Here is a 22,033-nt window from a genome sequence, read left to right as displayed (position 1 = left end):
ATGTGCGTTATGTAGAGTTCGGGTAATAATGTATTTTTACTTACTATACTTCTATTTTCTACGAGCTAGATAGGCTCGCCGTTCAACAAGCCCACAAGTGCTACAATAATGTAGCCATTGTGGGCTTTGCATAATCCACTGGCAAATCAATGAGCCACACAACTCTCCCTTGGATCATATCTTTATAATTTTCTATACCGATGTAATCTATGGTTATAGATAGACCAGTTAAATCTATGGTATTTAGAAAAGAAAGAAGGAAGGAAAGATCGTCACGAATTCGCGAGTGAAAATAAATTGATTACGACCAAGATTGAAATCTTTTTTGATAAAATATTGTTCTATGTATTGTTTTACATAAAGGCAAATTATTGTCAGCCCCTATGTAAATAGAAAGTGAAATATTTTCGTATATTATAGTGGTTGAACAATATGTGCACTGTGTTGATAACGAATGACATCTGTTAACAAAAGGAAAACACTAGTTAGAAGACGTGCATAATATTTAATCAGGTAATTTTTGCTTTTATGAAAATAATTCGTACCATATGAATACTGAACAATGTTTTTGTAGCGCAACAATAGGGTTTAGTTCGACATCAATACAAAGCTCCCCTTCACTCTAAGATGTACAAACAAGCAAAATGTCAAGACGTGTGACCTCCAATTTTTATGTTCCGCATCTAGTTTTGCTGTTTCTGTATTCCAAATCGATTATAAAACTTGTACAATCTTATAAAGTCACAATTAGCGCTCTCTGCATAATGCCCTAGTTAGCATGTAGGCGACTCGAAATGCTGATTGAACATCTTAATTACTGCCTTGTACCTATCTTGTTTCTTCTCCTAGAAGATTTTAAACTGTTTCTTTAGGTCTCCATACTGCAGTTCGAAAAATTCTTATAAAGGTGTACTTTGAAGTGAAGACACTGTTGCTGAAAAGTATACCTAAATGTAACCCATACTAACCCAACTCATATTAACATAAGAATTAATCAATTATTGTCATTTCTTTGAACATTTTGATGGCATAATTTGACAGTATGTATACTCTTCCTTAAGCCCATGTTTCATTTACCATCTTCCAGCTTTGGTCACGAAGTATCTTACTTCAACCAATATTTTTGACATAGTTAAAAAACTGATGAGCTTCAATCCCAAAAGTCTCAAATGTTACAACACAATTAAAACCTGGTAATTGACAGTAGACTTAATTTTAAGTAAATTTTTGACATCAATAAAATGATTACATAAATCATCCTAAGTTGAAAAGAATTTTGATTATTATTTTTTTATTTAATTTCAAATGAAAGCCTGTGAAGTTTTTAAAATTAAAGTTATGAACATTGATCATAATTAAATATCCTATTTAGTTTTATAGTCCCATTTATTCATTTCACATGTTATTTATTCAGCTGTTTTGTTTCTTAGTGACATCATAGCAACAGACTACATTATGTTTGGATTACAAAAGAATGACTCTTAAACATGTTACATTTTACTCTTACACACACATAATGTATTTTTAGTGGTGTTTCTATCACTTGTGGTCTCAACTAAGATTTAAAAAATATTATGCCTTATTTGCAATAGGCAACAATGAATGTCTTATATAAACATTTCTAGTTTTGCTGTTGTTAGTGATAGCCAATGTATGATAAAGTCATCATAATATTTTTTTTTGTTTGCACAATAATCTGGTAACAATTTTGGAAAAATATACTTGATGTTTAGGAATGCAGGTATGCATATATGATAGGTACCTATTTTGAGGTAGGTAGTTATTTTTATGGTTGTTTTTGTTTATGTTGACTATCTGTACTTCCAATGATCAGAATAAATATAGTTATATTATATTATAGGTACAAGACCTTGAAAAATTTTAAAAAAATCAAATTTAAGCAAATCAGATAAATGGTCAAAATATTTATGACTAATGTTTGTGTACCTAGGCTTCACACACAAGAAACTTATGTGTAGCTTTGTTTGTTCCTTCCATCACTTTGGTGGTGGAACTTCCTTCTCATAAACTTCCTTACATATAAAGGACCTTCTGAAAATGTTCCAATACTTTTGTCAAACAGACAAACATCTTCTTTTATCAATTTCCTTGATACTTGACAAGTAACTAGACTACATAAGTAGGTACTTGTTGGATGAAATATGGTGATTAATTTTGAGGTGTTTCTCAAATATATTTGATTTAAAGAAACTCTGACTACTCACAAGACCTTGCTGTCGTCATATTAAATCATTGTTATTATTGCAGAGGCCTTGTCTATCTATTGAAGCATAGTACATTAGAACAATGCAAATTAATATTGTATATGTAACATGTTTTGAATCTGTGTGTGCTCTAGCACAGTAATCATTGATTTAAATCCTGCAAATTGCTGGACAGTTTAGTTCACTAGTGTGTATGCAACTACAGATGCCTTTAGGCGATTTGAATAAAACCTGACACCAGTATTAGCAATTACACATTCAATATGAATGAATTGTTTTAAGATTACTAAATACACCTAACTTACTAAATACAAAGTATCTTTGTGTCGGTTTGGTAGCAAATGAAAAACAGATTGCGCTTCTCCTCCCGCGCATATTGTAAATGGTGGTTCTCAGTGGGTTTCGACCGCTGCGGCCGCATAACATAAATAGATATTACAAATAATATGTCCATCTAATATTTAATCAATTATGCGTAACAAATAAATTAACTGAAATTTAAAATAATGTTTTATTTTCATGTTGACTACTAGATGTTAGATGCTAGCTGGTGAAAGTAAACCTAACTTTCTATGACGAACCAGGCGCTTTGGTTTGTAGGAAATATTATATTGGTGAAAAGCATGGGTGAAAAGAACCTATGTAAACTCGACCATGATTATCTAGTTATCTCTTATTGCTTGTTACATGCTCAACCCCATAGCTAGATATTATCACAGAACACCACCACACCCCTTATCTGGTCAAGATTGTATGCGATCGGGTTCGAAATGATCAAGATAGACAATGATCGAAATTTATTATCCGTACCGTACGTGTATACTGCGTAGGTATTTAGTAGTATGTTTATTATATAATAATAATAATAATAAGCCCGCAGGGCAGCTTGTGGCGAGCTGTTGGGGAGTAGCGACCCCACGGACCTGAGTGCTCCCAGGGGAGGCCCCTGTTCCTCACCTCCGCCTTCCTTCCCCATGGTCGGAGTGGAAACCGAGAGGTAACAGGACCCCTACCTGTGGCTTGCCTTCATCGGCCGGCCAGAGTGGAGTCGCGAGAGCTATATGCTCGAAGGGTGGAAGTGTAAAATGTCATAACGCCGGGGGTGTCTGACTGGATCACCACGATTTCGCGCCCCGCAGACTCACCTCTCTACACCCTTAGCCGCCCACGTCAATGTTGCCCCTTTGTCGCCAATCACGGCGACTGATTTGAGGGGCCCATCTAGTGAGCGGCGAGTCACCACCTGCCACTGAATAGTCAGTTATCATGATTATGGCAGGTGACCGCACTCTTTGCAATAGCCCATTCTCAGTCCATCCAAATTTCATTCTATAGACCAGTACTTCTATCCATTATTCTGCAATAGTTCACACTCCCGCCGAGACCTGCTCATGGGCATATCATTTCATTGGTATATCCGGGAGTGGGTCTTGGCGGGAGACCTACACAACATCAAAATTCTCCAAAGGGCCTCTACGTGTTGGATCCATATCCCCACGCAAGCCTCTCAAAGGACCGGACTATGTGCCGTGAATCCCAAAAGGAGATACAAATAATAATAATAAATATTAGGACAAACCACACAGATTGAGTTAAACCCAAAGTAAGTTGGAGACTTGTGTTATGGGATACTAACCCAATGATACTATATTTTATAACAAATACGTATATAGGATAAACATATACTGTGGTAGAAGTAAGTAACTAATGTTTGCGACTTCGTACGCGCGTAATATTACAATTTTTCCGTTCCCGTGGGAATTTCTAAAAATACCCTCTCTCTTAGTCCCTACTTTTCCCAGAGAACCTACCACAACTCTGCTGTCTACACCCAGTATTTTAGTTTGTGTTAGAAATAATTTTTAAATATTTATTATGATACATTATTTATCATAATAAATATGCAGCTTTAGCAACAGACAGCGTTTTGCAACGATTATTGCATCTCAGGCAGCGTTGAAAGTTCTATCTTGATACCTATTCGAATACAGATTACGATTAAAGTCTAGAACATGATCCAAGTTTCATCAGTACTACGATTTAAAAATGTTTCTTTTTTTCTAGGATGACAACGGAGGTGATTAACATCACGCACCAACCGATCATGGAGACGGTGGCTGACATGCTGAAGGAGCCGGTGTTCCTTCAGACTGCCTCTGCTCAGACCATTGCGGGCATGTTCGTGTGGACTGCACTCTTTATTACTTGCCAACAGGTAATGTATAATACGGCGCCATGTGTTTTGATTCTGGACGGATGACCACAGCTTGACCTTTGACAATCAATAAAATTTAAAAATGGCACAGCTGCGTTCTATTTTTTAAATCGTGGAAGTAATTTAGTTTGAGTATGTGGATATTCTGAGCATATTTTCTATAAATTTTATGCATTAAAATAAAAAACTATTACCTAGTATATTGAAAAGCATCAGATTCAAACTAAAAAAAGCTGTTTGGATTAGAGATCTAGGATTGGATTGGATCTCTCTATTATAGCTAGTTTTATTCTTCTTGCACCCTTATAGGTAGATACCCTACTTGCCGACATGGCATTAGTGGTTGATGTTTTAAACTATTTTTGAACTTTATAAATAACCGACGTACATTATAAAAACCAGGGTGATTGGGTACTGGTTCTTGCAAATTACGCAGCACAATAAGATTCGTTTATATATTTTTGTTCTTTGAGGTCTCGGTTAATTCTTCATAAGCACCTATAACCTTGCTTGCCAGCTGTACATTTTTTTACTTTCTTCACACAAAACTTAAAACCAGGCTGTCATTGCGAATATCTTTTTAGCTCGTCGAGATATAATTTTAGCGTTAATTTTTTATGCATTACATTTGCATATTTAACGTACGTTTTTTACATGGTTACATTACGGTACGGTACGGTTACATTTAAAAACTTGTTCAAGTTTTTACGAACGGTCGGCATAAATCAAATAAATTCACATCAGAATAAAGAAAAAAAAATTTAATTCATTGTGGGCCATAGCATCGTAGAAAAAATGTACACGTAGTACATATATATTACAGTACATATTAAAAATATTATTTTAGCACATTTTTCTTTTTATTGTGCTAAGCTTTTTAGGAACAAACGTTTACCATGCTGATACCTACAATTTTGTAGTTTCGTAGGTATATTATTATTTATTAATTAATTGCTGTATTAGCTCAATTAGTAGGACAGGACACTAGGATTATTATATAGTAGGGTTGGCAAGCCTAAAATGACCCCGTGTTTACATTATTCAATGTTCTGATATGATTGCCGTCTGCAATAGCTTAATGCGCAGGTTTTTACCGTGATTTTCACATGATAGAAAGCGTATTACGTTTTCTTTGCATCAGTACCACCTGGCATTATAAAAACGGCCGAAGTAGGTACTTTATATAGCTTTTTCATTGTTACTACAGCGTACCTACAGAATGAATATATTACTTGTAGTAAGTACTATTGGAGATTTACAAGAAAAAAATAGTACACTTTAATTTTTTCTTTATTCGTATATTCATGCATCTAATTGTTATATTTCATCCCTGATTGTCAATCCGGGCTCATCTTAAAGGTATAAATATATAAAATAAATATATATTAGGACAAATCACACAGATTGAGCTAGCCCCAAAGTAAGTTCGAGACTTGTGTTATGGGATATTAACTCAACGATACTTCATTTTGTAACAAATGCATATATAGATAAACATCCCAGACCCGGGCCAATCAGAAAAAGATCATTTTACATCATGACCCGACCGGCGATCGAACCCGGGACTAGCTATAACTAGGTAATTGGGTAGGGGACGCTACCTACCTTATTGGGTAGGGGACGCTAACTACGTTCTAAATAGAAATTTTTAATAAGTATCTTAGATTTAAGTTGTAATGTCGTATAATATGTATGTATAATCGACTTCTTACGATATTACTCTCGTACAATATATATAATTGACTAAATATAATACGGATGGCAACCCTAGGCTATACTGTCCCATTAATTTATTATATTGGCACCTAAAGGTGGATGGATGGCTACGCCCTCGTTGACAACGCTACATGAAAATAAAGGTTATTACTCACTAGTATTATTATACACTATTAATACTCGTATGTAATGTAGACAGTGAGTACTTATGTAGACCTACTATACTTGCGTGAAAGCGTTTACTGACGCTCCCACTTGCTTGAGTCTACGGAAATAGAATCTAGTTAATCTAGCTATAGTGCATACACACCTAATTTGCGATAGTCTCCCAAACTGTACTGTACAGTTACAAATTTTTTCGAAGTTTTAATTTGAAATCAGATCGTGGAACCTGGAAAACATCCCAGGTTTAATTCCATATTTCGTTGAAACCTATTTTAGAACAACTCTTACAAATTTTCATATATGTATATGCGATGCTAAGATATAGAACGTAATTTAAAAGCGAACATGGATTTTAGTAGTGTAGTTCCGGTTCCGGAAGCGTCAAAATGGCGTCAACGAACGATGAGTCAAATGAGCGTATTGCCAAGGTACAATGTATTGCCCGCTGTGATCATCAGATTATGTCATTCACTCCGCGCAAAAAATCGCATAATTTAATTACCGTAATTGCTGGGGTGTATCGCAATACATAATAATGCAATACAATTAACATTAAAGATGTGGTTAACGTCTTTATTATTCCGTTTCTGTTAAATCTGTCATTCTCTGTGTACTTTACGGAAATAGGTACTTACTCTTCCATTTAGACAGACCAGAAACACGATCATCATCAGCAGACTCATATAGGTAAATCCCTCTGCTGGGGCCTCAATCAATTTATGCCATTCACCTCACACTTCCTATCGACCTTTCTCAAGCCATCGACCCATCTTGCCTTTGGAATTCGGATGTCCTACGCTTCGCTGGGCATCTATGTTATAGGCCACCACTCTGTTAGCATCCTACTCCACACAATCACTTCGCGTTGCCAGGTGTCCCGCCCAGTTCTAAGAAACAAGATACAAGATGCAATTTTGAACAAGATAACTAGAAAGATGTAATAGGATTGTCCAATTCATGACGAATTATTATGAGTTTTTGAATACATGTTTATGGTCTGTTTTACCTATGTGCTGCATTATATTACTAATGGCCGAAACGACGCCCAGTAAGAAATCATATTAGCAATTCTATTGTGCTATTATCAGTTTATCGTCAATGGTCTAGGTAGTTATGTTCGCATTTTGTATTTACTGATAAACGAGTCAAGTTTATGCATATTTATGTCACATGTTTCTGTCTATCATGTTTTCCCTTTACAAATACAACTTCAAGATATTATGAATATTACATATTAAAACCCCGGTCATTTAATCATCTAAGAACACTCGTTTAGGTATGTCACCTTTCAAACAAACAACTAAATAATAATATATACTTATAATTTTTATTTACTATTCCCTATATCCGTATGTATGTATATATATTATATTTTAGGTTATACACTGAACCGTGTTTCAATATTGATATTATAACATATTGTATTCCGTGTCAATCTCATACCTTGACGTTGGCAAAATCAACGTTTTGGCGAACGATGGAGCCATAACACTTGTTTTAAAAAAGATCGAAATAGGTATAATGCATGGATTTAGTAAGTACTTCGTACCTACTAGTTAATGGTATAATGACGTATACAAACTTAAATTCTTCTAATCGGGGATTTACATTGAAAATGCATAGTTTAGTATGCAGAGAAAACGTTAACTACCTACTATCAAATTTTTCTGCTTAGTTACATCAGTCCTATTGTTCATTCATTTGCTATGATCCAGTAATATGGTTGTATTAGTGTCCAATCTTGACGATTCTTATCGTAATCGCTTATTTATTTCCATGATTACGAACCTTAGTCAGTCATAGATAGTCATTAAAAAATTAGTTTTAATCAGATGGGTCATTGGTATATTTCATTTTGATTCCGAAGTTCTATAAGATCAATGTTTGTCAATCAAACAGTCGAACAGTTTATTATTAAGAAAACAACAATTGCTTTATGCTATGGCTAATCATCAGGAATGTACGACATTTTCTCTCTGTGCTTGCGATGGAGAGTGTCTAGCAAACATAATCATAAACTAACATTGATACATTTCTGGGCCACAATGTCCCCAGCGTGTGTATATCATGGTGTTTCTGCGAAATGATGACGTCAAACCCAAGTATACTGCTACACATTAGCTCCTTTTGTATTATACATGGCCATTTTTGCAGGTGGATTATCCCACTCTAAACGCACTAGACTATGAATGCATATTTTTAATATTGTTGTTGTAACAACTAGTGAAAATACAAATATTTATGAAAAAATAATATGTTAAGATTATTTCACAATAACTGAGTCACTTTTACAGTGGGTATTCATCATTATTAACTTTTGTAGTGATACACCCATGTTTCCACCGCGTTGTGCAGTATGCGCACCATCTATACACCTTGACAGACATGTCCTAGCTGTTTGTGTATTTTTGTATGGACCCAGTTATTTTATCTCAACCTACTTATTTACGTTGATAATTTTATAGTCAAAAGAAAGAGATAACCAATCAAAGGATTTCATTCGTTAATTACCAATGGGCGGAATGAAGATCTGATGACTTGATCCATGAAGATGCTAGTCAACATTTGATGTACATATATCTAAATGACAATATTTTAAAGACAAAATCTTGTTTTGAAGTTACATCAACAGCTGCACATGTGATCAAATAGTATATTGTCGTCATTCTTGTGTAATATTAACGGCGATAAATATTGCAAAAGCGCGCTGAAAATAAAAATGTTAAATAATCTAATCACTACTATGAGTCCAAGCATGTAGTGGCGTGGAGCTGACATGTATGTCAGTGGAATATCGTATGCAGATTGCCGGAAATTAACAACACGCATCTAAGATTGTTTGTTTTTATTGTGCGAATTGTAGACCGAAGAAAAACTACGATATTTTCAAATAAACAGAAAGCGTTGTATTTATTTGCAAATATCTTATTTTTTCTTTTATCTCATCCATAATATATTTTAAATATATATTAAAAAGTAAAAGGCTAATACGAAAATTTTGATGTGTGTGTAAATGTGTGTTAAATGCAACAATACACAAATTTACTTCACAGATTTTTATGAAACTGAGGTCTCGGTTATAGTCAACCCATGTAGTGTAGATAGTATGTAGTAGTTTACTAGCAAACATTTAGTTAAGTAAGAAGTGTCATTTGTCACTTTCCACGTGGAAAATGTTAAACATATCTATCATTTTCCAATAATGGATAATTATTGCTGAAAAACCTTAAAAATGTATGCCACATGAATAATCTCGCTACATATTAGAAAACAGAGGGCCCTGCTGCGTCGGACTGCAAGATTTTCTTTACATTATTAATTCTTTAGATTTTTTTTCTTAACTATTAGTTACATTTAATGGATTCCATAGTAAAAAGAAGTAAAAAGAGAAGAATAATATAAAATAAGCTTTTAATCTCATTCCGATACAAAAAGAAATAATCGACGTCATTTTTTAAGAAGGAATTGTTAAAATATACTTTAATCTCTGGTATCAACACCTCCGCTTTTAGCCGAAGCAGCATTGTACAGCTTTCATTTTGTTTAATTTATTTAGTTTTTTATCCATTGCAGATCTACCAACACCTCCGCTGGTACACGAACCCATCGGAGCAGCGTTGGATAGTGCGCATTCTGTTCATCGTGCCGATCTACGGTATCCACAGTTGGATCTCGCTTCTCTTCTTCACGGGAAACTCTTATTATGTCTACTTCTTTACCGTACGGGATTGTTATGAAGGTACGTATTTTTATAAATGTAAGATACAGTCAACAGCGAATTGACAATGATTTTGGGTAACTAGGTGTCTAGTTACCCAAAATAGACATCCAGGCCTACTTGACTTGCGTTTGATTGTAAGTACTTTTATCATCAATTTATTGGTCGTCTAAATATACCTACCTCTATTTGGAACAAAACCGCTATTACAGTTTTTCTTTTATTGTGTATTTCTCAGAGTAATTGTACACAAGATTTATATGTATTGGACTTATGTCTATTAACTATACAATGGTACAATGATAGTACTATAATATCTGATCAATAATGTAACTCCTGTACTAAGAACTCCTTTGCATACCTATAATACGGCAGTTTGTGACGATAAAACAGCTGGCACACCTTCGGTAACACGTATGGCGTTGCGGCTAATTGAATGACGTCACGTTGTATATTGGATGATTCACATCGTCCCAAAGATGACCATTTTTTCTTGTTTGTTACTGCAGTGTTAGGTTTCCTTACTTCTTCTACGTGGAAGTCAGAATCCTACTAATATGATAAAGTTATATAAGGCAGCTTTGTAGCAGATTTTTGATTGAATGTTATTTTTAAATAACCTTCTGTTTATTTGCTGAAATATTTGAATAATTAAAAGGACATACAGACACATACGACAACGGTTTGTGAGGTCAATGAAACACAGCTATATTCCACATGAAAACGACTCCGCTGAGAATATATACAATCACGCTAAATGGTTTTATATTGATCCTTTGCATACTATATATAGTGTACTGTTATATTCCTTCGTCTGTACTATTTATTCTAGGATCTATTTTTATTCGGATATAGTAAAATTTACCTGTTTCGCCAGTTCATAGGGATTAAGGAAAATGAAATTCGAAATTTAAGCAAAGTCGAGATTGTACATTATCCAAACTCGAATTCTAGGTTTTTCAAGTTTGCATCACACATAAGTACTTACTGTACGTACTGTCAATAGCACATTAACCTACTCAAATTTATTGAAAATTTGCTGTACACTTTATAGTCAACTGTAAATTTCAAAGACAAAAACAGACAGGAAGGTTTAGGGTATATCATTATGATGTTTTACCCTTGCGAAGCCGAAGCGGGCCTTTAGTTCGATAATATAACGAAAATAAGCTTTGTTTCCATTTCAGCCCTAGTGATATACAGTTTCCTGTCCCTATGCTACGAGTACTTGGGCGGGGAAGGCAACATAATGTCGGAGCTGCGGGGTCGCCCGGTGCGGGCGTCGTGCGTCAACGGCACCTGCTGCCTGTCCGGCGCCACCTACACCATCGGGTTCCTGCGGTTCTGCAAACAGGCAACCCTACAGTTCTGTCTCATCAAGCCACTCTGCGCTTTCATTATCATTTTCTTGCAGGTAAGGCATCTTATTTAAAAGCTTTATCTTATTTTCACATAAGACTTTTTAATAAACTCAGTTTCAGCTGTACCGTCTGTCTGTCCCTTTCTCCCTTTTTTGGGTTCCTGAGATTCTGTAAACAATCCACATACCAGCTCTTGCTCCTATGCAAATTTATCATATTATCAGCTAGCATTATTTTGAACGTAAAAAAGCATCTATATTTTTGCGTGATGTAATTTGATTGGAGCGTATATTTTGAAGGTGAAAACCATTGCTTTAATTAATAAAAAATGTCTCGAAAACCACTTGAAGATCTTTTACAAGAGGTAAGGTTTTCTACAGTTTTTTGGACTCCAAAAAATAGCTACCTTTTCTAGCATATAGTTTGTTTTTATTCAAAATATATTCACAGAGACAGGGTACCCTATACATAAATGACTGAGATATATATAATATTTAAGATGCCCAAGAGGAAATATTCTACACACTACAGCCGGCAGGGAAGGGCTCCTTAGCCGATTGCATTATAAATTTATAAACTTCAGCACGAGTTGGGACATATATATACAATATGTTCTACTGATAAACCTACGCGCGGCGTATAGTTCCCGCCCTAGAATAAGAGCCTAAAATATATTCCTGTGGATGTCGTACGCGACCAAAAGAAACATAGCCTAGCCGTGTGACTAATAGGTATAAAGTTTCAATAACTAATAGGCAACAATAGCGATCTCAAAGAAATAAGCGGTCGGTCGTAAATTCATGGCCGAATCTTCAAACTTTTATTTTTTACGCCGACTACAGGCTTTGGGACGTCACAGCCGAAAAATACAAACGGAGGCACGCTCATATAAGATGGAGAGAGACTGATATATTTACCAGACTGTGGACTATGTGGTATGAAAATTTGCAATCTTGTATATACATACATACCCAAGGTTTTTTATTATCACTTAGCTATGTGAGAAAATTTTACGCTATGTCTGATAATTTTTTTCCGCATGTTACCAATTAGTTAACGTCCCCATTTTATACTGAAAGGCCTAGAAATGGCGTTTAGCGAACATGTTTAATCGAATATTTACTCGTATAAAAATATCTTTATGACTATTGTTCTTATCTGCGATATGTATTTATCGATCGGACTTTAATATTCTAGTGATTCAGTTTATTGCAATTGAAATGATGATTTTTAAAATTGATTATGTTAATGATGCAATTTCACTTTGATATGATATCGCTACAGAAAGTTACGATAAATTGTTAAAGTCACGTTCTAATAATTTGAAGACAGGAGACGGTATATTATCTTCAGTGTAAACTAACAATCATTAATGAAGCTATCAATTTGTTTTAATTAAAAGGCGTAAAGAAAGAATACCGCAGGGAATAACAGTCTTTCGTAATCCATACTTCCATACTAATATAAATGCGAAAATCTGCCTGTCACGCTTTCACGGCTAAACGATTTTTTATAAAATTCGGAATAGATATTATTCATGACCCAAATCTAACAGGCAACTGCAGATGCAAATGTGGGCAAAAGCTTTTTTAAAATAATTAATTACATTTATATCCTATCCATAAATGCGAAAGTTTGTGAGGATGTTTCTTACTCTTTCATGCAAAGTCTACCGATAGACCGATTGTTATGAAATTTGGTATACGGGTAGAATGTAACCTGGAATAAGCAGGGCGCAGCTAACAATAATGAACATTTCCAGGCGGCGGGCCACTATCGCGACGGCGACTGGAGCATCAGCGGCGGCTACATCTATATCACGATATTGTCCAACTTCTCGGTGACGCTGGCTCTGTACGGCCTCTTTATGTTCCTGGGCGCCACGCGCGAGATGCTGCAGCCCTTTGATCCCGTGTTGAAGTTCTTCACCGTCAAGTCTATTATCTTCCTCTCGTTCTGGCAAGGTCAGTCTCAGTCATATTCACACACTTTTTGTTAGTTTTTAATTTTATTGCACTTTTTTAAAAGTTAATAATAATTGTATCTAAGGCGTTCTCTGCAAGTGAAATCTTTTTAGTTTGTTTACAGTTTTTGAACTAAAGTACACATGAAATTGGCCTGTTTATGATGTTTGTTATCAGTGCTTCTATTTTTATTATTACACAGACTAATTAAATTATCTTGTTATTGTATAATCCAGTAAACAGATTTAGTGCACGCGCAACACCAGAGTTAAAATATGGATTTATTGTTTGCTCGGAATTTGAGTTAATCATCTTTTAAGGAGCTCCACTACGTTACCTTGAATATTTCGAGCTCTTAAATATGTACAATAATTATTTATGTTTACAGTTTCGATACTTTAGATGTTAAAAAGGCGACTTTTGATATCTAAACTTGCGGTCTGTATAAAAAAATTAGAAAAATAAATTACGACACATACATATAATATCGCACCTGTTTCCCACGGGGGTAGGCAGTGACGGGAATTCCACTTGGCAATTGATAATATGTTACAATCTGCAAGAAAAGGTACTTTATGGAGGAAAGTCGCAGATATGTCATTTTATTATTGATGCGCATACGCCGTAAGCGACTGCCCCCCAGTAAGGTACCTTTTCTAGTTGAATACTTGTAGAAGGTGCCTAAGTTATAAGTAAAGACCATCATTGTACACTCTAGTGCCTGTTTCACCACTTGCTGGTAAAGTATCAGATAGCCTAAATATAACATATCATACAGATAGCATTAAAATTGTGTTTCACATGTGCTAGTCGTCCCTAAAGCCCCAAGCCATTATCTAGAAGTTAGTTTATCTGTCAGATTACAATATTATATTTGAATAGAAAGAGGTTCGTTGGTATATATCTAAATAAGTATGAATATGAATGTCGTCAGGTGTGGCGCTAGCCATCCTCGAGAAGGCAGAGGTGATAGCGCCCACGATGACGGAGACGGGAGAGCGCACGTCGGCGGGCACGGTGTCGGCGGGGTACCAGAACTTCCTGATCTGCATCGAGATGTTGGCGGCGAGCGTGGCGCTGCGCTACGCCTTCCCGGCGCTCGCCTACGCGCGCGCGCACCGCGACCCGCGCCGCGCGCTCACCATGCAGTCCATCTCCAGCAGTCTCAAGGTTGACAGCTTGAAACTTGTACAATACTGCCAATGTTCTAAAATACTATTCCTCCTCTGATTTCGTCATATTTTAAACTGACTTCCGGATTTACACTTTGCATACCTCCATTTATAATTTATTCTTTGACTTTTGGAAAGAAATTGGGAAGATACTGGGCGTAAATGAATGTCTGAATAACCATGACGAACAGAAAAGAAAAAATATTCAGATACCTACTGTTAAATAATAACAGAAATACTAGAAAATACGAGTAGCTACAATCCATATAATGATGCGCACACAACAAAACATTATTTACCTATCTGCTCTCCCTTCAGTTACACCGTCTACCTTGACGTAAACTTTTGCGCATGCACTGCACTTCCTTGTCCCCCTTGTTCCCTCGTGCTCGCAACGTAATACTTACAACAATAAAAATTAAATTAATGACTAATAAATATCTATAATGTTTTTCTAGGAGACAGTGAACCCTAAGGACATAATGACGGACGCATTCCACAACTTCCACCCTCAGTACCAGCAGTACACGCAGTACAGCTCAGGTCAGTGACCCCGCAGCTTGTCTGTGCATCGTGACGCTGCCTCTCACATTTTGTTTGCCGATTCTATTTGGCCAGAGTGGTCGTCCTTAAACGCATGATTCTATTAAGTATATTTAATATTGTTTGTAATTATTTTGTACGAGAAATGAGTACATAAAATACAAAAGAGATATATGTACAGCGGACTTATCCTATGTAGGGATCTCTTACAGTCGATTTAGGGTATGATTGGTCAAGTCTGAAAGTTGTTTTGATATGTCAATCCCGAATTTCCCAGGGCAGTGAAGCCACGTTGTGCCATTATATAACTACGTAATAATAAAATTTTCTAATAACCTAAATTTTTACATCACTTATTAAAAGTGCATGAGATTAATAATTACATAATAAATACGATGCATGTGAGATAAACTCATTACAGTCTCCTCTTCGACCACACTGGCCCATACATTTCAAGGATTTTTTCCCTATCGTTATTACGTGTTACAATTGATTGATAAATCTTAATTTTACATCATCATAAAATCCCATTTATTTTTTATTCTTTTGTAAAAATCTTTAGTTTTTATTTTTGGAACTAGTTTTTAGTAGGCTAGGTTTTATTTTTGGATTTATTTTCTTTCAGATGTCACTTCCCACCTGCCTTATGAGAAACTATAAGCTCTGCCATAGCTGTGCTCTGCATGAAGTGCATATATGTCTGTCTGTTACATACATAATAAACATACATAATTCCCGAGCATGGAAACATCACTAACCATTGCTTTTCGAAATTTAAAAAATCGGCAAATAATATAAATATTTTCAAAATTAGTAAAAGAATAAACAAGACTTTCAATAAAAATATGTTTTCTTGCAATAATAAAAAAAAATCTAAAAATGTTTACTATGGTCTTCGGTGCTCGGGTTAGAACATGATTGATTAATAACTTTTTGTACCTATTAAAATATGAAGGTATTTGGCTAGTCCGAACTAATTACTCAACGAAAATGGCAAAAAAAAAAACTTTTTTTTATTATTTAAAGTAAGGTTATTCAAATTTGTACAAAATATGTTTTCTTTTTTCATGAAAATATCATTAAATTTTGAGGCATATATGTCTTCTCTTTTGCTACCATATTTTGTATAAGTTTGATAGCTGTATTCTGTTATAAACTTCGCTCTTTTCGGACTAATCATTGCCATTTAATTAAGTATTTTTTTATTTATCGATAAAAAGTCTGGTCCAGTTTGCAGCATTTCAATAAAATAGTTATTTCGCTTTAATCGTACAAAAAGAATTTTTTTAATCTAAAACGACTCATTTAGAAACATTGCCAGGTCATTAAAATATTTAATTTTTCTAGTGTTACAGGGATTACGATTCAATCATAATAAGCGCATTACTGGACCTTAACTATTTGTCTAAGTAGCATAAATGTTATACCTAGTACCTATTTTATTGTGTACTTGTTTATTTTTCTGTGATTTTATTATTTCTTTTTTGTATAATTTTTGTTAGTTATCTTAAATAGTTAGCGGATTAAATCCTTTAGGAGAAGCTAGGTTTGATTGGAGTACTAACAAAATCATTAATGGCACTAAGCAGGTTGTATATACTAAAAAAAAATATTTTTTTAAATAAATAAATAAAAAAAAAACAAATATAAAATTACGTTCTCTATCGCCAAACCAAAGAACGGCATTATAAGAGATACGTTATTATTAACGATTTAATAAAGAACAACCTGTGCAGCCAATCATTTTCTTTTTTTATTATTATTCGATAATATTGTATATAGTATTAAAGATTATGTTTTGTAACAGCATTATTAAAATTAAATAATTTTTTCTAAGTTTTCTAAGTTTATCTCCGTTTTAATTAAGTTAAAATCGAAATTAGTAACGAATTTAAAACACATTGTACTTGGCCTTCTTTCACTTATAAATAAACGACTTTACAAAAAATATTCTTATATATTTTTCTTCATCTTATATTGACTCTGGAATTTTATATCCAAATTAATTTTTTTAAAAATATAGGATTGAAGAATCATTTCGTACTAAGGTAAGAAAGTTTAGTATTATTTGGAATGGCTTTTTATCATTGATTTGTTGGCATGCTTTATAAATGTTACTTCTTTACGTAATTTGTTATTTACTGCATCTAAAACATACACATCTACTAACATTTATTTCAGGGTCGCATTAGCTTAGTTTTAATCTAAATTAATATTACTTATCCGATTTAATAATCTGATTTCATTGACTCGATTTCAGAATTCGGAACAACAATATTTATTCATTGATATTGTTTTATCGTATTTTTACTCCACTTGGGGTCAGATGTTGAACTAGAAATAACTTTCTCAAAAAAAATAACATGAGTTATTTAATTGTACAATTAAAAGTACTTACAATAGGCAACTGGACAAAATTATTTTGTTACCTCTGAAGAAACACATAACAGTACACATATACCACAAAACAATACACATTTTTAGGCGATATTAGTTCTTGCACAAAAACGCCACATACCAGTCGTACCTGCTTGAGACGTCATCGGCTGAAAATGATCTTTCCCATAATGTTGGAGCACTAATAAACCAACCCAAACCTTTCTATAATAATATGTATATATATATATATATATATATATATATATATATATATATTATAACATACCTTGTCCGGTCTTTATTATTTTGGTGGTGGTCTAATCAACTATTCACTGATACATTATATAGTAATACGTAGGTAAACGTTTGTATCGTTTCCAACATGATTGAATAAATAAAGAAGTCTAATATCGAGTAAGTATAAAAAGTAGAATATTATGCTATGCTTCAAAATATAGAGTTATCTAAATAAGCTCAAGTCTTACAATTCTACAAAACTATTACAAGCACAAATTGCCTCTTAATGAACACTTTCTTCGTGATGGTAGAGCACTTACACAATTTTACAATAACTACAAATCACGTTGAGGACGGTAGCAGTATTGCATTATGAAATGGCCTATGTCTGTGGCACGTGTGGTTTTGACTCAGAGAGGCTTATCTCTCATGCAGAGGACGCTCTTATACACTTGCATCTTGTTACATAATCGAGTGCACGATATACGTAGACAAGAAAATGTCAAAAAATGGCGTAATGTATCAATCACAAAAACAAAGAGTAGAAAACAGATTTCTAACTACATTTGTTTTTCATTACACCAAATAGAATAAAATGGTCAAGACTGGTTTACAAACGTTCAGGGTTTGCCAGCCAAGATGACTCATCGTCCTCATTAATAATATTTTCTACTCTTTATTGATACTGTATATCGCCATATTTCGAATAAATCGCAAACTTACATTATTATTTTTCTGATAACTAGTGATGCGAGCCGGGGCGGGAGCGGGCAAGCGAGACGAGGGCGCGACCCTCGCCCCCCGCCCGCCGCCGCAACGCGTGGCCACCATCAGCCACGCCACCAACTACCACGAAAAGACTACCCTTCTCAGCTCCGATGACGAATTCCAATGAATTTGCCCAACATACTGGATAAACGAACCACTGAATTAACGCTGATTACACCAAACGAACGAATGTTCATTTTGTACCCATAACCCTATGGGTTTTTGTACCCATAACCCAGGCATCGGTTGGACAGAGAGGGGGGATAAAAATGAGCATTCGCTCGCTTGGTGTAAATACGCCTTCTTAACCTTATGTCAGGTACATGTAATTATTTTCAGAGAGATATTAATTCGTCTAAAAAGAGTGGATAATATACGGGGGCCCTGTGTTCACTGTGCTGGCAACACTGTATTTTTCAACCAATCACGACCATTCTATTTAGTGTTGCTATGATAAAAAAAATATATTCATCAAAAATCCGTTTCTGCTCTTTTTGGACTCATTGTACTAAAGTATTAGGTTAAAGCATGGAATTAGTAAGTACTACGTTGTACGTAGTACTTACTAAATCCATGGGTTGAAGAACAAACTTTGTGGAACATACGGCGAATTACTTGAAAAATTTTACTATTGCCTTAAATTATTTAGGATTTAATTTTTGTCAAGGTGTCATACTATGATAGCATTTGTATTTATTATTGAGATTTTCCAACCCCTACCTCTTATTGTTGTTGAAATGGTTATAATTTATTTTGATTATCATGTTATGTTTTCACTTTATTTAATCTTAAATAGGAAGGATTTTAAACGCACATAATGTGCGTTCATCGATTTTATCGTATTTGCACTGTCATATCCTTCATTACCCATCAACATATAGTTCGTCGTTTTTCTTAGGAATCCGCTTTCGTTTCGTAGCTAAACAAGATGTCATTATGAAAATATTATCTTAGACGATGTGTAAATGATTTTAAATATAATTTTATAGTATTATAGCCAAATCCGTTAGGTACCACATAATATAGTTACAAATATTTGTTACACATGCTAAACTATTGCGCAACACGGCGACTTCGGCTTTGCGAAAAGGATTGTAAAGGTAGGTGTGATATGTATCGTAGTGGACATAAAATTAAATGTAAATAAAGTGTAAAGTGTAATAGACGTCTAAAATACAAGTTTCTATATACAGCTTGTAATATTTCAACGTGTATAAAATTATTTCTAAAGAACCAAAGATAATACGAACTTGCCATTGGAAATTTGTAGATTGTGTAGTCATTTTAGATTAAATAATTATAGGTTTTGTCAGATATTTAATATTATATACAGGGTTACTTGTAAAACAATCACAAATCTGTCCTTTAGGGTCATTTTAGTTTAAGATAACCATGATAAAGAAAACGATTTCATGTAACTACTATTCAAATGAATTCCATCCATACTACTTTCGATGTCCGATCTTTCGCTTTCTCGGAACCGATAAATCATATACGTTTTCTTGTTTCATTGTATATAAGTATAAATGTTTTATAAGTAATCCTAACTTTTATTTATAAACGAAACGCAAATGTAAATATAAATGACCTCAGATTACGTTATGACAAACATTTTTCATTTTGATCTTACTGGCGCAAAATTATCACTACCACGGTGCAAGTGCACGAAAATGATGCCTATCAGGTGGATAACAATATCTAGATACACATTTAGGTGCCTGCCTTAAGAATTTTGGCGTATGCAAATTTATGGAAATAAGAATATGCAAATTTATGAAAGTTATTTCTTTGCTATTCTTTATTATGTATAGTGCAAACATCCCGCAAATATTGAATGGTAGAAATATGTATGTTTTATGTATATTTATATAAATGAAAATGAATTAATAATAATTGTGGTATTTATAATCATAGTGAACATCCATTTATACTTATTTCCATACTAGCTGCAATATTTTTTTATTGGTAAAATATAATCTTTTTCATATGACTATATTGTAACAAAGAAGCTTGCGCAATCGCTTCGCCGTCCAATTTGGTATTATATACACTATTCTGGAAATAAATAATCCCTAACTTTGTCCGCGGCTTCGCCTGTCTGCCTGCCCGAATGTGAGCTATGGGTAGGTCCCGGTGGGGGTATATTAAGATAGTTTCCAAAGAAACAGCACCTTTACGAGTTTAAATGTAGCTTATGTCCTTCTCCGTATTCAGTATTATATGGATGCGAAATTTCAAGAAGATCAAAAGATTTGGTGATAGGATAAAACGCAAACTCACTTTTGCATTTATAATATAAATTGGGGTTGGTGATTGAGACCAAAACGAGCATTTTGATAGAAAGTGACAAATGTAGTATGCCACGACATTTACATTCTGATCAATGTATTTGTCGTTGTATCACTCATGGAATTAATAGGTACCTACTCCGCGGAGTACCTACCTACTAGTGAACTTGTTTTAATATATGGTTTAAATTGTTCAATGGCTACAACTAGATACTAAATTCTACTGTATGTAGCATTTTATATTTAGTGGGAACCTACATACTTTCAAGTCAAGTATTTCCTAAGTTTGTGATTCAATATACGTGTAGTTACGCGCTTCATTTCAAAAGAAATAAGAATTATCTCTTATTAATCGCTCTTGCATTCCTTGTCTAAGTATTATTTGTTTGTTGCTTTTGCCATGTGTTTTTATTGTTTTTGCGATGTTACCTAGAAACAGTTAAGTATTGTTATATTATAGTCTCATTGAATTACTATTTACAAACGGTTATTAAACGAGGTCTATTGCTGAAAAGTGGCAATTTTTTGTGTTAGAAGATTATGTCAATTATGATCATGGTGTGAACAAACACTTTGGAAATATTGATCGAATCACTAAAAGTCATTGTACTATTTCTATTTATAAGTAAATGCTATCCCAGTTACGATATTGTTTGTCTACTTAATTTTCTAAAAACTGATATGAAACATAATTAGATATATTCACCTTGCTTCCATTTGTTGAACACAGTTTTATTTTAGTTATCGCGTTAAGGTTATATTTATTTAACTTTAAGAAATATAGAAGCTAATCTTTAAATAAGAGTAATTGTATTTAAATACCTACTTAATGTCACTTGTGTAAGTATAGCTTTTGTTTAGGATATTTGTGTTACTATATCATTTATCGATAACATCTTTATATATTTTTGTTATATTATTTCTGCTTCTGCTTACGTATAGATAGATGGATTAATATTTTGTTACTAAGTAGATACTCATTAGGTACTAAGCACGTAGACCTAATTTGGTCATTTTCTTGTCTCAAAAATAACTAGAGTTACTAAGTAAGTTTCGATCAAATTCTGAGTATAAATAAATTATTTTTGTAATTGAGAGGAACCATAATAGAACAGTTTTTGCCTGATCATTGTTGAAAAAGATATGATATTAAATATGTTAGTTATTAATTATTAATAAAATGTTTTAGCTCCAAGTTTAAGTACTACATACATAAATACATAATAATGATATTGATATAACACGTGTTTAATTTTGAATCCGTATACCTAATATTTGTTAT

The 22,033-nt window shown here is 34.0% G+C and overlaps 1 protein-coding gene across 2 annotated transcripts; it reads left to right on the top strand.

Annotated features, from left to right (window-relative positions):
* Positions 1 to 230: 230 nt before the first annotated feature.
* Tmep (Transmembrane endosomal protein) lies at positions 231 to 21,987 on the top strand. 2 transcript variants are annotated; one of them, XM_053750152.2, is made up of 8 exons: positions 231 to 513; positions 4,290 to 4,440; positions 9,895 to 10,060; positions 11,227 to 11,453; positions 13,163 to 13,364; positions 14,299 to 14,534; positions 14,995 to 15,079; positions 18,442 to 21,987. In XM_053750152.2, the coding sequence occupies exons 2-8, from the start codon at positions 4,291 to 4,293 to the stop codon at positions 18,588 to 18,590; spliced, it is 1,215 nt and encodes a 404-aa protein (XP_053606127.1). In that variant the 5' UTR covers positions 231 to 513; position 4,290; the 3' UTR covers positions 18,591 to 21,987. The 2 variants fall into 2 exon arrangements, with proteins under 2 accessions (XP_053606127.1, XP_053606128.1); XM_053750153.1 differs by lacking the exon at positions 18,442 to 21,987 and adding an exon at positions 15,705 to 17,029 and having other exon boundaries at positions 232 to 513.
* Positions 21,988 to 22,033: the final 46 nt, after the last annotated feature.

The sequence above is a fragment of the Plodia interpunctella genome, chromosome 10 (genome assembly GCF_027563975.2).
Source record: "Plodia interpunctella isolate USDA-ARS_2022_Savannah chromosome 10, ilPloInte3.2, whole genome shotgun sequence".
In the NCBI taxonomy this organism is placed as follows: Eukaryota; Metazoa; Arthropoda; class Insecta; order Lepidoptera; family Pyralidae; genus Plodia; species Plodia interpunctella.
This window is presented reverse-complemented; position numbering and strand designations above follow the sequence as displayed.

What these genes read in the sequence shown, in the direction of transcription:
- Tmep (XM_053750152.2), top strand. Translation starts at nt 4,291, where the DNA reads ATGACAACGGAGGTGATTAACATCACGCACCAACCGATCATGGAGACG. An exon ending in TCTTTATTACTTGCCAACAG is followed by an intron (nt 4,441 to 9,894) that starts GTAATGTATAAT and finishes TATCCATTGCAG; the next exon opens with ATCTACCAACACCTCCGCTG. An exon ending in CGTACGGGATTGTTATGAAG is followed by an intron (nt 10,061 to 11,226) that starts GTACGTATTTTT and finishes TTTCCATTTCAG; the next exon opens with CCCTAGTGATATACAGTTTC.